The sequence below is a fragment of the Puma concolor genome, chromosome B4 (genome assembly GCF_028749965.1).
Source record: "Puma concolor isolate L17-30 chromosome B4, mPumCon1.1.hap2, whole genome shotgun sequence".
Taxonomy (NCBI): domain Eukaryota; kingdom Metazoa; phylum Chordata; class Mammalia; order Carnivora; family Felidae; genus Puma; species Puma concolor.
Genome location: NC_141673.1, coordinates 21,365,827 through 21,382,199, shown reverse-complemented (window position 1 = coordinate 21,382,199; position 16,373 = coordinate 21,365,827). Strand labels below are relative to the sequence as shown.

Here is a 16,373-nt window from a genome sequence, read left to right as displayed (position 1 = left end):
CACTTTTGCTTTTATCTCTTCATATATATTGGATTTCTGTGTAATTCTTACTTTGGAATCTTTAGTAATCCACTGTCACTGATCCCTCTCCCCTCAAGAGCAGAAGATACTTTCTTTCAACCCAAAAGAAAAAAACCTAATATTTACTGTGAAAACTGTACTAGATACTTTACATTTGTTTAACTTATCCGACTCTCAAAATTATGTGGAAGAACTGAGGATCAGAGACATTACTTAAGCCACATACTTATGACACCTTGATTCTTGAGCCCATATTTTTTCCCCACTGTACCATGGTGTACCTATCCAGATATATGCCCATATTTCTCTTATCACGATAATATTTTCATTGCTCTTCTTTTCATGAATAAACCCAGAAGAAAAGTGTAGTTGTTGACTCTTATGTAACATTTACTATTGTGAACTCTGTATCCCAAAGTGGACTAAGTTTTGTTTGCCACGCTTGTCCTGAGCTTTCCTAACTGTGTGTTTTCCTCTAGAGTGTATTCTATCAGCCTCTACCATGTCACCTATTAGAATCCTGCCCATATTTGTTATTTTAACTTGTATCAGTGTGTCTTATAGTTCATCGTTACATTTTAAGTCTCTTGAGGGGAGAAGCTCTCTCTGTAGCTTCTTTTGTAGTGACTTAAATATTACAGAAGGGATTTGTGGGCAGTCATTAAGAGAGACAATTCAAAGGTTACTTTAAGGCATCTTCATTGTTAGGTTGTAAAACTGTAAAATTGATAGAAAGAGGACAACTTTAGGGTAGGAAAAAAATAACTTCCAGTTTTTAATGAATTAATGTAGAAATAACACTGGAGTTATCCAAAAGAAATGTGCTATATAGTAAAGTAATCCAGGTGAAAGCCCAGAGTTGGTGATGTATATTAAGGGTAACAGAGGCAGTAATTAAAACTATGAATAAAAGAATTTTTCAAGAGCATGAGTAGAAAGAGCAGAGTACTGAGGACAGAACTTAAAATGTAGAGGAGAAAAAAAGAGTGAGGGAAAGAAATGAGCCATCATTGTTACATAGCAGGAGAAAAACAGCACATCATGGGAGCTGAGGGAGCTGAGGGAGGGACTAGTGGTCCTAGTCACTGAGGACCACTGAGTGAAGGGAAAATAAGGACTGAGAAAAATTCATTACATTTGACTAGTGAGAGGTTATTATTGATAATCAGTAATTTCAGTAGCAGGAAGGCAGTTTGGAAGCTAGAAAATAGGTACAAAGGAGCCCAGTAGACAAGACATCATGTGAATAAAGTCCCATAAGAGGAATTCAAAGGAAATTTTAGAATGATGGTTTAATCACTAATATACTGAGGTAAAGTTTAGGGAAGTGAGGTCATTCATGTTAGATGAACTTTATGCTTTTTAAAGTAGAACGTGGATAATAGGTGAGTAATGGGGAAAGGGGGCCATGGAATAAGGAGCTAAATGAGAGAACTATAAAGGAATGTCCTTGAATGCTGAAAAATAAAAAGAGCAAGGTTGAAGTACATTATGTGACTTAGTACTGAATTTAAAAAGACTGGGGTTTTCTATTTCTTTCCTCTGCCTATGACATAAGGAAGAGAGTAGAAGAAACTTGTAATGATTATTAAAGGATTCATAAGGGTTTTTTCAGTAAAGGGTAATAAAGGGTGATGGTTTATTGTTGAGATAGTTGGGAGAAAGAAAGGAATCAATCGTGTATGGTCAGGACTCAATACTTTGAATTTGGTGAATAAAGATGCCAGTGAGCTAGATTTGGTGGAAGTAGTAAAGAGGTAGGAGATAATGTCTAGTAAGTAGCTGTGGCTGGGAGGTGGTTCTTGAGAAGAGGATATAGCCCTTCTCACATGTAACTGTAAAAATGATGATGGAAGTGAATATGCTTGAAAAAAATAAGGGGGCTTCAGCTGGAGGAATAATCATATGGGTGTTGATGTGACCAAGGATGATGTTGGGGTCAAGACAGAGAGGAAAAAAAAAATAAGAGTAACTCAAATACATGAATCCTGGGAATTACAGAAAACTGTAGGAAAGACTTTAGCGTATTTGATTAGTTTTCCTCCAGTACAGTTCAGCAGATGAAAGCCTGGTGTCCACTGTGTTAATGAGCTTGATGAGGGAGTAAAGAACAAGGTAGCATCTTTGTTGATAGTGAGCAGGTGTAACTCTCTCCCTCACCCTAAGGAGCTTTGTGTTAATCTCTCACGTATATTGGGCTTCTGCATTCGCTTTTACTTGAAAAATGAGTTTAAGGTGAAAGAAAAGGTACACAGGAATAGGAGGAAGATGAAACAGCAAAGGGCATACTTGCCATTAAGCATTTACAATCCAGGTGCAGAAGTTTGGTTTAGCTTTGTTACCACACTACCTTGTAGTTCTCCATTGCCAGAGCCTAAGCCCAAGTCATAAAATGTTAGCACTTGAGTCTCAAACACTTGGTAACGATAATAGCAGTAGTAAAGACCTATTGAGTTTACATGCTAGTCACTGTGCTGTGTGCTTTACATTCAATATCTCCTTTGATCTTCGCGTAACCCTTCAAGGTGGTTTTTTATCAGCATTTTACGAATGGGCAAAGTGAGTCTCAGAGCTGAGGTGTCCAAGTCACGTAGTCAGGGGATAGGGATGCTAGGACTTGAAGTTGGGTATTTGTCCATCTTCAAAGCCTGAGTTCTTTATAATTACTCCATAAAGCCTATTGAATGTTAATATCTAATGTTTTCTGAATTTCTAAATATTCTTATATATCAAGGAGCAGTAATTTAAAATTTAAAAAATTGTGACACCTTTTAAAATTATATATAAAGTAGGTAAAAGCAAAGCTGCTCTGATTGAAGTAGTTATAGAGGCCCCTGGAGCTGTTCTCTGTGCCCTTTTCTGACTCCTCTTGCTCCAGGGTGGTCTGTGGGAAACTTGCAGGTTCCTTTGAGCATATTCTGAAAATTGTGTATTATATTAATGTTGAAAATAAATCTAAGTCTACTTTCTTGTTGACCACTAATATTTTATGTACATTTGATTTTGATAATGTGGGAAAAAATGGTGATAAATAAATCTTTTTCTTTTTTAAAACAGGGATTGCTTGGCATTTTGTACAGAACCAGTTTTTGCCAGTTTAGCCAATGTTTTAGGTAACTGGGAAAATCTACCTTCCCCTGTATCTCCAGACATTAAGGATTATAACCTTTATGATGTAGAAACCAAATATGGTTTGCTTCAGGTATGTATTTTTGTTCATCATGTGAAAAGAGTTTTTTTCTTTCAAAATTGTTTTTTGGCTGTTTCAAACTTATTAGCAATATAAACTGCTTCAGGTAAACCTTTGGATCCTTTCAGTAATTTAAAACTATTTCTGTATTTTGTAGTTTTTCTACAGTTTGTTGTTAGGTTTAAATTATATTTTATTTTTTTACTTTATTTTTTAAAAAAATTTTATTTATTTTTGAGAGAGAGAGAGAGAGAGAGTGAGTAGGGGGAGGGCAGAGAGAGAGGGAGGCACAGAATCCGAAGCAGGCTCCAGACTCTGAGGTATTAGCACAGAGCCTGATGCGGGGCATGAACTCACACACCCATGAGATCTTGACCTGAGCTGAAGTCAAATGCTTAACTGACTGAGCCACCCAGGTGTCCCAAATTATATTTTAAATTTATGAAACATAACATTGGTAACCTTTGTAGAAGGGCACTTACTGACTGGTGGTTGGGGTGGTTCCATTTTTATTTTTTTGAGTTCTAAACCTCGTTAATGCATTTCATAAACAAACTATTAAGTTGAAGTACTTAAGTATTTAATAAAAATTAAAAATTACATCTTTAAGGAAATTATTTAATAGGCATCAAGAGATATTGTTAGCCTTTTCTTATATGTCCACTTTTTCTAATTTTCCTTTCCCTGTTTACCAAAATGAAATATCTTCAACTCTATAGAGTAAATTTGTGCAGTAGAATTTTAGTTCCTTGGGGACAGAGATCATTTTATGATTTTTAACAGATTTATTAAGTTATTAATTGGTATACAATAAACTTTACATATTTTTTTTTTTTAATTTTTTTTTTTTCAACGTTTATTTATTTTTTGGGACAGAGAGAGACAGAGCATGAATGGGGGAGGGGCAGAGAGAGAGGGAGACACAGAATCAGAAACAGGCTCCAGGCTCCAGGCTCTGAGCCATCAGCCCAGAGCCTGACGCGGGGCTCGAACTCACGGACCGTGAGATCGTGACCTGGCTGAAGTCGGACGCTTAACCGACTGCGCCACCCAGGCGCCCCTAAACTTTACATATTAAAATACTATATGGTTTTATAAATTTGACATATATACCTGTGAAACCATCGCTGCAATAAAAAATAATGCACATATTCATGACCCCCCAAAGTATTCTTATACCCACTGTAATCCTTCCCTCCTACTTCTTGCTATCTTTCTATCTCTTGTCCCAGGAAACCACTGACCTGCTTTCTGTCACTATGAATTGGTTTGTATTTTCTACAATTTTCTAACTGGAATCATTTTATATGTATTCTTTTTTTTCTGCCTGGCTTCTTTCACTTAATTCTTTTGAGATTCATCCATATAGTTGTGCATATCAATAATTTTTTATTGCTGAGTGGTAGTCCATTGTATGGATATACCATAGTTTGTTTATCCATTCATCAGTTGATGGTCATTTGGTTTGTTTCTGGTTTTGGTTATTACAAATATAGCTGCTGTGAATACTCATATACAAGTTTTTGTATATGTGCTTTAATATATACAAGTTTTTGTACTTATGCTTTAATTTCTCTTTGTTAAGTACCTAGAAATGGGATGGCTAGATCAAAGGGTATGTATACATTTTGGTTCTTTGGAAACTTCAAACTCTTCTAAAGTGGTAATACCACTTTACATTCCTTTTTTAATTTTTTAAATTTCTTTTAATTTTACATCCCTATTGCAGTGTATGAGAGTTCCATTTTTACCACATATTTGCCAGAAGTATGGTTTGTCTTTATAATTTTAGCCATTCTAATCAGTATGCAGTGGTATTTTGTTGGGGCTTTAATTTGCATTTCCCTGATGAATAATGATGTTGAACACCTTTTCATATACTTTGCCCTCTGAATATTTTTTGGTGAAATGTCTATTCAGCTCTTTTGCCCATTTTTTGAATGGGTTTTTATTATTGAGTTTTGAGGTTTCTTTATATATTATGGACACAAGTCTTTTGTCAGATACATGAGTTACAAATATTTTCTTCTAGTATCTAGTGTCTAGCTTATCTTGTTTGCTTAACAGTATATATTTTTTAATTGTGATAAAATACACATAATGTAAAATTTACTGTCCTACCATTTTCAAGTGTATAGTTCAGTTGGATTTAGTACATTCACATTGTTGTGCAAACATACCATCATCCATCCCCAGAACTCTTTCACCTTGGAAAACTGAAACTGGATCCATGCAACTGTAACTCCCCATCCCCCAACCCCACCACTCCTCAGCCCCTGGCAACCAGTCTACTTTCATTTTCTATGAATTTGACTACTTTAGGTGCCTCATATAAGTGGAATCATGCATTATTATTTCTTTTTTGACCGGTTTATTTCTCTTACTATAATGTTCTCAAGGTTTATCTGTGTCATAGTGTGTATCAGAATTTCCTTCCTTTGTTAGGTTAAATAATCCATTGTATATATTTACGGAATTATATTTATTCATTCGTTTGTCTGTGGACACTTGGGTTGCTTCCATATCTTGGCTATTGTGAGTAATACTGCTGTGAACATGGGTGTAGAAGTTTCTCTTCAAGATCTTGCTTTCAAAGTTCTTTTGGGGATATACCCAGAAGTGGAATTGCTGGATCATATGGTAATTCTATTTTAATTTTTTGAGGAACTGGCATAATGTTTTCCATAGTGTTTTCCATAGCTATACCATTTTATATTTCTACCAGTAGTGCACAGGGTTCTAATTTCTCCATGTCCTCACTGACATTTGGTTTCTGGTTTTTGATAGTGGCCATCCTCATAGTAATGAGATGGTAGATTGTTGTGGTTTTGATTTGCATTTTCTTAGTGGTTAGTGAATTTAAGCATCTTTTCATGTGCTTATTATCCATTTGCATATTGTCTTTGGAGAAATGTCTATTCAAGTCTCTTGCCCATTTTTGAATTAGGTTGTTTGTTTTGTTGTTGAGTTGTAGGTGTTCATTGTATATTCCAGATATTAACCTCTTATCAGATATATGATTTGCAAATATTTTCTCCTATTCTGTGGATTGCCTTTTCACTCTTTTGATTTTGTCCTTTGATGCACAGAAGTTTTTTATTTTGATATATCCAATTTATTTTTTCTTTTGTTGCATTTGGTGTCATATTTAAGAAGTCATTGCCAAATCCAGTGTCATGAAGCTTTTCCCCTGTTTTTTCCTAAGAGTTTTATAGTTTTAGTCTTATGTTTAGGCCTTTGATTTATTTTGAGTTGATGTTTACATATGGTTTAAGGTAAGGGTACAATCTCATTGTTTTGACTATGGATATCCAATTTTCCCAGCACCCTTTGTTGAAACTTCCATCCTTTCCTCATTGAATGGTCTTTGTACCTTTCTCAAAAATCATTTGACTATATATGCCATTCTGTTCCATTGGTCTATATTTCTGTCTTTACGCCAATGCACACTGTTTTGATTACTGTAGCTTTGTAATAAGCATATGAACTTTTTTTTCCCCAACCATAAAATGGTTCCAAAGATTAACTGAGGTAATTATATAAAAATATTATCAAATTAATGCCTGAAATATACAATAAGCATGCATAGGGGTTTCTTTTTCCTTGTAAAGTTAGGAAAACTTTTCTAGACTGATAAACTTTGTATATTTTATAAATTAAATTTGAGGAATAAGCATTTTTTAAAATGCAAATCTTATATGAATTTCGTGGGTTCGAATGTGTTAGAACTAGAGAACATTCATCTGAGAAATATTAAGCCCCTAATTGCTTATTATACTAGTTACTCAGGGTAAATATCAGGCAGTTAGAGGTAGCACATCGTGTCTCAGGGAGTGATGAAAAATGAAACTGAAAAGATAGAAAAAGACCTTTTTGATGATGGGGAACACTGAAGGATTTTAAGCAGAGTAAATGACCTGGTCTGATAATCATTTTAGAACTATCATGCTAGAAGAGTAGAACTTGGGGGGTAGGGAAAATGTATGGGAAATAATTCTTACCCTATGGGGTTATTTTCAGAGTCAAATGTGTAAATTTGTAAGTACTTAGCATAGTGCTTGCCGGTGAAAATAGTTAATGATAGTTAAAAAGTCTTGGTCAAAAATCATAGGAAGTACTAGAGGTATAGAGTGATGTTATGCAGAATTAGAATAGGCCCAGTTGACTGACTACGGGGATGGGAATTGAGAATGGTATGGAATCTTATGATTTCCCACACTTATTAAGAGGTTAATATGCCATTATTTGAAGTAATTTACCATCTGGGACCTACATAGGTTCAGTGACTTGCTCAAAGTTGCAAGACTAGTAAGTAATGAAGTGGGGACAGGAATTCAGATATCTTCTAAAATAGTACTCTTTACATTCTTTACTGTTGACTTGTCTTCATGTTGAAACTGTAAGGGATTTTTTTTAGAGAATTTGTTTTTGTATTAAATCATTAAGCAATATTTATTGGATAGCTGTATGTGTGGCACAGTTCTGGATGCTGAAAGTATGGCAGTGAAAAAAACAGACACAGATTCTTGCTTTTCAGAACTTACATTCTCATGGGGAAGAGAGACAATAAAATAAGTAAATATATTAGATTATGATAAGTGCACATGGAGAAAAAAGGTGAAGAGGGAAGAGGATGGTTTGGATGTGGAGGGAAAGATTGCACTTTTGGATGGAGGTAGTCAGGAAATCTATAACTGAAGAGGTGACATTTGAGTAAAGACCTGAAAAAAGCAAAGAAGCGAACCATATAGATATGTAGGGAAAGAATGGTCTGGGCAGAAAGAACAGCAAGTGCAAAGTCCCTGAGACAGAATCATGCATGACATGTTCAAGAGGTAGCGAAATACCTGGAGTGGTGGAGAGGAGTAAATAAGAAGATGAGTAGTAGGAGACAAGGTCATGGAGTTAATGAGCGGTTAAGTCCTATTATCCCTGAGAGCCAGAGAAATACTTTGAATTTTACTCTGAGAGAAAGGAAAGGTCTTTGGAAGTCTTTGAGTAGGAAAGTGACTTGGCATGGTAGCTACTTATTGAGAATTAAACTATGTAGAAGAGTAAGAACAAAAACAAAGAGGTGAAGTAGGTGACTGTTATAGTAATACAGGCCAGAGATGATGATGGTCTAGAGTAGGGAAGGCAGGATCAGATTCTAAATGTATTTTAGTAGTAAAGGTATTGGGCTTTGCAGATGGCTTTTTCGTATAAGAAAAATAGAGTAGTGCAGGATAACTCAAAAGTTTTTGAAAATGGAAAAATGAAGTGGCCATTAACTGATACAGGGAAAAGACTACAAGAGGAGAGAACCGAATTGTAGGGGAAGCTCAGTTTCAGATTCTTCTAAGATTGAAATGCTTGTAAAACATTCCAGGGAAAGAAATCGAGAAGGCAGTCAGATAATCAAGTCTGGACTTTAGAAAAGAGAGCCAGGCTGGAGAGAATTTGGGAACAGTAAACATATAGATGGTATTGAAAGGTATGAGAAAACTGAGAAAGAGTACATGGAAACTTCAGATGTCCAAACATTGAGTCCAGGAGGTTGGGGTACTGAGGAGGAACCAGCAGTGTAAACAGACTGAAAAGCAGTGGCCCGTGGAGTTGGGGAAAAACCTGGGGGAATGGTGTCTTGGAAGTCAGGGAGCCTTAGTTTGCCAAAATCTACTCCTGGAAACAGAAATCCAGTCTTCATTTTTGGTTAACAGATTCCATAGTAGTCTCAGGTACAGATATAAAAATTGCCTGATACTAATCCAGCCTGAGAATGAGTGAGCATCAATTAGTATTTGAAAACTAAGCACAATACTTTTCAGAAAAACCGAACTTCAATATGAAGTGTGAGTATGTAAAAATACTAAGAATTAGAATAAAATTGACAAAGGTGTCTCTTGATACTATCTGTATCTTGGAAACCAAAGATTCCTTCATTTTTCAAACATAGGAACTTGATAAATTTGGATAGCAAAGTGCTTTTAAATTCTTTGCTTTTGCTTCTATGGAACTTTAATGAAGAGTGTATTCTGGTTTTATAAATGGGTTTTCCCACTAATGCTTTGATCGTTGTGGCAACTGAGAATATCTTCTCTTTTGCATTTATGATTAAATTAATGGTTACCTGCATGTAAAAAAAATCTTCTTTTGGGAGAAGCAGCAATTATGATTTTTAAGAGACATTTTATTATTGTACTTGAAAGGAATTTTATTTAATGTAAAAGTCTTTTTCCCCCTGTTTACAGGTTTCTGAAGGATTGTCATTTTTGCACAGCAGTGTGAAAATGGTTCATGGAAATATCACACCTGAAAATATAATTTTGAATAAAAGTGGAGCCTGGAAAATAATGGGGTTTGATTTTTGTGTATCATCATCCAATCCTTCTGAACAAGAGGTAATGAAGGTTTTAAATCTTCTAATTTTTTAAAAAGATTTTATTGTAAGCAATCTCTACACCCAACATGGGGCTCGAACTCACAACCCTGAGATCAAGAGTCACGTGCTCCACAGACTGAGCCAGCCAGGTGCCCCAGTCTTCTAATTTTTTTTAAAGCTATGGAAATTTGTGATGCATCTGGAATGGACTAGAGAATTTGCATGCCTGATAAATGTGTAGAAATAGGCTATGTGGTACAATGTATGTTTAAATGTTTAACTTTATAGAAATTTCTAGTGTTCATTTTACCTAAGAGTATTCTTCAGCTTGGTAATTCCATAGTAATGTTACTTGAGTAAAGGATGCTAGAGTTAAACAAATCTGAGAACTGTTGGGTTAAGTAGGCTTTTTTTTCCTTAGGATGTCAAATACACTAACAAACATTGTGAATCTCTAGTAGTGTTTTCCTAATTTATTGGACTATAGAATCTTCTACAGGCAGCATGATAACAACAGTAGCAGTGATAATAATAGCTAACATTTATTGAAGCACTTTAATAAACACTTTTTATGTATTTTCTTAACCACAGTCGGTGAGATACAGGAATAATATAGATGACTAAGTTAGGCTCATAGAATAAAATAATCTGCCTAAGTTTAGGCAGGTGGTTAAGTGGTAGAGCTAGGATTTGAACCCAGTCTCTCTGGTTCCAAAGCACCTGTTACTTAGTGATTATCGTATCTGCCTATTTATACTTAGGAAATACTGTAATATTTCAAGTTTTTAATATATGTAGTTGTTAAAGGGATCCTGATTTGACCTAAGATAGATTTGTAATTGAAGTAAACTCTTTTAAAGGAAGCAGAAAGAATCAGTATTGGTTGAACATACACTTTGGGTCAGACACTTTGTTAGGTTCATTTTTTCCCATGCATTTGTTTAATCTTACAACAACCTTTTGAACTTGTTAACTAAATCATGCAGCTAGTTAGTGAAAGAACAAGGCTTCAAATGATAATCTGAGTCCAGAAAACTTGAAGCTTATGTATCATAGAATATAGGTTCTACCTTTTCATATTCATATTGCATCTTATAGTGATAATTTGTCTTCTGGAAGAGAGGTCCAATCATCTGAAAGTTGCAAGAGTTCTTATTCATATCTCTCAGTTTGTCTAGTGTCCTTTCCAGATTTGAGAATTTGGGAATTTTAGGATTAAAGGTGGTAGTGTTTTTACTTGCATGACTGAGTATGAATTTAAAATTAGGTTGCTACTGTTTGATAGTGGTTTGCCTTAATTTGAAATATTTAATCTTTGTAATCCCTTTTCTGTGTTCTTATAGCCTAAATTTCCTTGTAAAGAATGGGACCCAAATCTACCATCATTGTGTCTTCCAAATCCTGAATATTTGGCTCCTGAATACATACTTTCTGTGAGCTGTGAAACAGCCAGTGATATGTACTCTCTAGGAACAGTCATGTATGCTGTATTTAACAAAGGGAAACCCATATTTGAAGTTAACAAGCAAGATATTTACAAGAGTTTTAGTAGGCAGTTGGATCAGGTAATTTGCCTTATATATAAATATTTGCTTGCATTAAAAATGTATTACATTTTTCTTTGATTTTTTTAAAATGTCCCCAGAAAATTCTGTAAAGTGAGACGAGTGTCTCATATTTTAAGTTTGTATAAAATCAACTTAACAAAAGTAATTCTATAAATAATGAGGATCAAAGTTTGTTACCACAACTTTAACTGTGGCATTTATTTACTAGAGTGAATACTGAAATATGATCTAAAATGATGGGCATTTTGTTTTTGTCATAGAAACAATTTCAGGTATTGAAGATAAGTGTTTTAATTATCTTGCCACAGTAGAATTAGCAGTTTGTTCAGTGTAAAATATATTTTTGAATAAACTTAAGAAAGGTTTTTTTTGTTTTTTGTTTTTGCTTTAATTTTAATTTTTTTTTAAAACTTATATCCAAATTAGTTAGCATATAGTGCAACAGTGATTTCAAGAGTAGATTCCTTACTGCCCCTTACCCATTTAGCCCATTCCCCCTCCCACAACCCCTCCATAAACCCTCAGTTTATGAGTCTCTTCTGTTTTGTCCCCCTCCCTGTTTTTATATTCTTTTTGTTTCCCTCCCCTTATGTTCATCTGTTTTGTTTCTTAAAGTCCTCATACGAGTGAAGTCATATGATTTTTGTCTTTCTCTGACTAATTTCACTTAGCATAATACCCGCCAGTTCCATCCACGTAGTTGCAAATGGCAAGATTTCATTCTTTTTGATTGCCGAGTAATACTCCATTGTATATATGTACCACATCTTCTTTATCCATTCATCCATTGATGGACATTTGGGCTCTTTCCATACCTTGGCTATTGTTGATAGTGCTGCTACAAACATGGGGGTGCATGTGTCCCTTTGAAACAACACCCCTGTATCCCTTGGATAAATGCCTAGTAGTGCAATTGCTGGATTGTAGGGTAGTTCTGTTTTTAGTTTTTTTGAGGAAAAAAAGGTTTTTTAAATAGATTGTTGACTGTAAATGCATTATCTTTTTGAATATTTTATATTCATATTTAATAGTATTACTCTTTTGAATAGTTGAGTCGTTTAGGATCTAGTTCACTTTCAAATATACCCGAGGAAGTCCGTGAACATGTAAAACTACTGTTAAATGTAACTCCGACTGTAAGACCAGATGCAGATCAAATGACCAAGGTGAGTACACATGAATTCCTGCCTTAGGTGGAAGAGAGACAAGGAGTTAAAAGTAGATTAAGTGCTTCTAAAGCAAGATTTAGCCAGAGGCCCCAGATAACATCTGTATTCTCAAATGTGTTAAATATGCAACTTCTTTTAATCTTTAAACAGTTAAATAATTTATGTGTATAATTGCTGTGATATAAAATAAGATTTCAGATAATTAGAATCCTAATAGTTATACAGGTGTAGAAATTCTGGACACCCCAAAAATTCACAGCCTTCTAATTTACTCATGTAAGCATGGATTTTAATAGTGCTCTTTACGCCTTCAAGATATTAAATCTTTCAGCATTTATTAGTTAGGTAAAGAAAATATTACTGCCTAGGGAACTCACAGGTACCGACTGAAAAATTTGAACCTGAAAAGAAATTTGGTTATTCCTTATTTTGATTTTTATAATTAGAACTATTAAGTGCTTTTTAGTATTTTGCTAAATGTTTCTAAATTTTTTTTTACTATATTATGGCAGTTTCAGGTATGAGAAGTACTTTAATATTTACCAAAATAATTTTATTTCCCTATTTTTAGATTCCCTTCTTTGATGATGTTGGTGCAGTAACACTGCAGTATTTTGATACCTTATTCCAAAGAGATAATCTTCAGAAATCACAGTTTTTCAAAGGACTGCCAAAAGTTCTACCAAAACTGCCCAAGGTTTGTTGTTGATCAGTTTTTTCTTATAGACAGGATTTTCATTGACTATAATAACTCTTCCAGAGAAATAAATAGAACTTTTGCCTTAGGTACATAAATGACTATAGAAGGCTGCAGACTGAAGCTAAAAGTTTAGTGGACCTTTTTCGTGGGGTCCAAAAATCATCTAAAAAATTAGGTAAAAAAATTAGAAGAATACTACCTATGCAAAGGTAGTGCTTGCACATTAAATGTCAGAAGACAGGTCCATAAGCTGTCATTGTGGAGATCATTGCTTCACCAGCAATTAAGCGATACTTCTGTATTGATACTACCCTCTCTAGTTCCTGTAACTCTCCTTCTCTGGCTTATTAAATCATGAGTGTAATATAGTCTAAAATATGTTGGTGAATGCCATAGAAGTCAATGGTTGGAAAACTGGTGATTCCTGCAAAAATATCTCCAGTGTTTAATCTGCCGATACTCTTTGATTATTCACTGTTTGTTTAGTTAGCCCTTTACTTAGATGCTATGGAGAATAAAGAGGAAACATAAATATTGTTCTTGCTCTCAAGGCTCTTTCAGTAAGTGTAGATAGAGTCAATATGCATGAAACAACAATTAATAATACAGGACAGTTTTTAAATTGTGTGGTATGAATCGTAAGTAATGAAGAGGAGAAACAAATTAGTAAAGACTTAATGAAGGAAGGTTTCCTGAGGGAAATTATATGGTCATCTTCCCCAAAGGGATTGGACATTTTAGACTGTAACTTCAATATTAACACTAAAGACCTGAAGTCAAATTTAGTTTTATGAAAACATTTTTGCCTTTCAGCGTGTCATTGTGCAGAGAATTTTGCCTTGTTTGACTTCAGAATTTGTAAACCCTGATATGGTACCTTTTGTTTTGCCCAATGTTCTACTGATTGCTGAAGAATGCACCAAAGAAGAATATGTCAAATTAATTCTACCTGAACTTGGCCCTGTTTTTAAACAGCAGGAGCCAATCCAGGTATGTATGTAAATACTCTTTCCTATTTGTTTTCTGTTACTTAATGATATTAGTCAATGATGACTATCACTGAAAACAAAAGAAATGGATGTGTGACTTTTTAAAAATTGAGGTAAGTATAAGAGACTTTTTTCCATTAGAACCTATTTTGCATATGTTTGAAGTGAACCATTCCTAAAATTATAATTAAACTTTGCAAGTAAATGTTGATAGCTCTCCGTAAGTTACCACCTCAGAAAATAAATTATATTGAGATCTGGCACGGGGCGCCTGGGTGGCGCAGTCGGTTAAGCGTCCGACTTCAGCCAGGTCACGATCTCACGGTCCGTGAGTTCGAGCCCCGCATCGGGCTCTGGGCTGATGGCTCAGAGCCTGGAGCCTGCTTCCAATTCTGTGTCTCCCTCTCTCTCTGCCCCTCCCCCGTTCATGCTCTGTCTCTCTCTGTCCCAAAAATAAATAAAAAACGTTGAGATCTGGCATACTGTTCTTATTGGACTTATTGAAAGTTATTGGTTTGTGAAAAGAAGTATTTCTTTTTCTTCTGTACTTTTAAATATTTGTTTTTGTTTTTCTTTTTGTTATTTAGGGTCTTTAGCTTGTAGATAGTTTATGCCAGTTGTTTCTCTTTATTTTATTGCTGATAAATAGTTTTACCAGGAGGAGGAAAATGCTTACAGCACCATGGAAATAATGTGTGTGTGTGTATTATAAGTTAAAATGTAATTAATTTCTGATGTTAGACTCTATTATAATATTTGTCAGATTCAAGGTAGTCTTGGATTTTTAAAAAAATTTTTTTAGGGGCGCCTGGGTGGCTCAGTGGGTAAGCGTCCAACTTCAGCTCAGGTCATGATCTCACAGTCTGTGAGTTCAAGCCCCGTGTTGGGCTTTGTACTGACAGTTCAGAGCTTGGAGCCTGTTTCAGATTCTGCATCTCCCTCTCTCTCTACCCCTCCCCCACTCATGCTATGTCTCTCTTTGTCTCTCAAAAATGAATAGATTTTAAAAAAAATTAAAAATTGTTTGTGAGAGAGAGACATCATGAGCTGGGGAGGGGCAGAGAGTGAGGGAGACACAGAATCCGAAGCAGCTCTAGGCTCTGAGCTGTCAGCACAGATCCCGATGCAGGGCTCGAACTCACGAACTGTGAAATCATGACCTGAGCCGAAGTCAGATGCTTCACCAACTGAGTCACCCAGGTGCCCCAAGGTAGTCTTGGATTTAAGAGCAGTAGGGTCACACACCTGGGTGTGAATCTGGTCTTCTTCATCCTTATTAGAAGGATGACATGGGCAAGTCATTAGACTCTTAAAACCTTAGTTTTGCTCATTTCTGAAACAAAAGGGGTTGTTGAGATTAAATGAAATTTCTAGACACATAGTAAATATTACTACATATTTCTGCCATTCCATGGCAGTAGCATATTAATAAACCATCAGCTGTGTGATTTAATGGTTTTATGAGAGGCTATTTGCGGTCCTTCCTTTAAAAGGAGGGGAACAGAAGGAAGTCTGTGGTGGTAAAGCAAGAGTTCCTATGGCTAAGAAAGGGCAGATGAGGGAACTGTAGGCTTTGAAGCAGAGTTCCCCAAATATGGTCAAGATGTTAGGAGTGAAAGTGGCGGAGCCACATGTTCACTCATGAAACACTCATGTAGTCTGCATGAATAGAAGGGGCCATTTTTTCCTTATAATCTAGGTATGTGTGGCAACTAGGTGAGAAAACATGATTGGAGACTATTGAAAATGTCTCTTTTTAGAATTTTTCCTGACATACCTTTTCATTTCTGTACCTTTTCTTCTGTTCTTAAACTTAGAAGCCAAGTGAACTACTTCTTTGGGATATCTGACTTTGCTGTTCTCAGGCTTTCTTTTTTTTTTTTTTTTAAACCCATTGGATACCCAGATAGTGGTACTTACAGGTGAGTAATGTATTGCCGAAGATATGTGAGAGTTAGGAAATTAGTCTTCACTTAAATGTTTAAACTGAGAGCAAATGTTAAATATTGTGCTTCCAGAAATCTAAGAAATTTGATTTGTATGTTTTTGTCTTCCATGCCCTCAGGCTAGCAACATGGTGAGTGTCAAAATACAGAACTTACTTTTTTGAAGAGACTTTAAATTTTGTCATATGTGAAATCTTATAAAGATTCTAGGCTTTAATACATTGTTCCTTTTTTCTACACAGATTTTGTTAATTTTCCTACAAAAAATGGATTTGCTACTAACCAAAACTCCTCCTGATGAGATAAAGAACAGTGTCTTACCTATGGTTTATAGAGCACTAGAGGCTCCTTCCATTCAGATCCAGGTATAATATTTGATTTTTTTAAATAATGATTTTGATTTAAAAAAAAAAAGAAAGAAGTACATTT

General features: G+C 35.1%; 1 protein-coding gene across 3 annotated transcripts in view; it reads left to right on the top strand.

Annotated features, from left to right (window-relative positions):
- SCYL2 (SCY1 like pseudokinase 2) overlaps window positions 1-16,373 on the top strand; it is a 69,005-nt gene that overhangs the window by 25,754 nt on the left and 26,878 nt on the right. For all 3 annotated transcript variants that reach the window (XM_086712558.1, XM_086712560.1, XM_086712561.1), the window contains 7 exons: window positions 3,079-3,223; window positions 9,442-9,591; window positions 10,916-11,137; window positions 12,190-12,306; window positions 12,881-13,006; window positions 13,823-13,999; window positions 16,187-16,309. In XM_086712558.1, coding sequence (XP_086568684.1) covers window positions 3,079-3,223; window positions 9,442-9,591; window positions 10,916-11,137; window positions 12,190-12,306; window positions 12,881-13,006; window positions 13,823-13,999; window positions 16,187-16,309 — 1,060 coding nt within the window. The remainder of the gene's footprint in view (window positions 1-3,078; window positions 3,224-9,441; window positions 9,592-10,915; window positions 11,138-12,189; window positions 12,307-12,880; window positions 13,007-13,822; window positions 14,000-16,186; window positions 16,310-16,373) is intronic.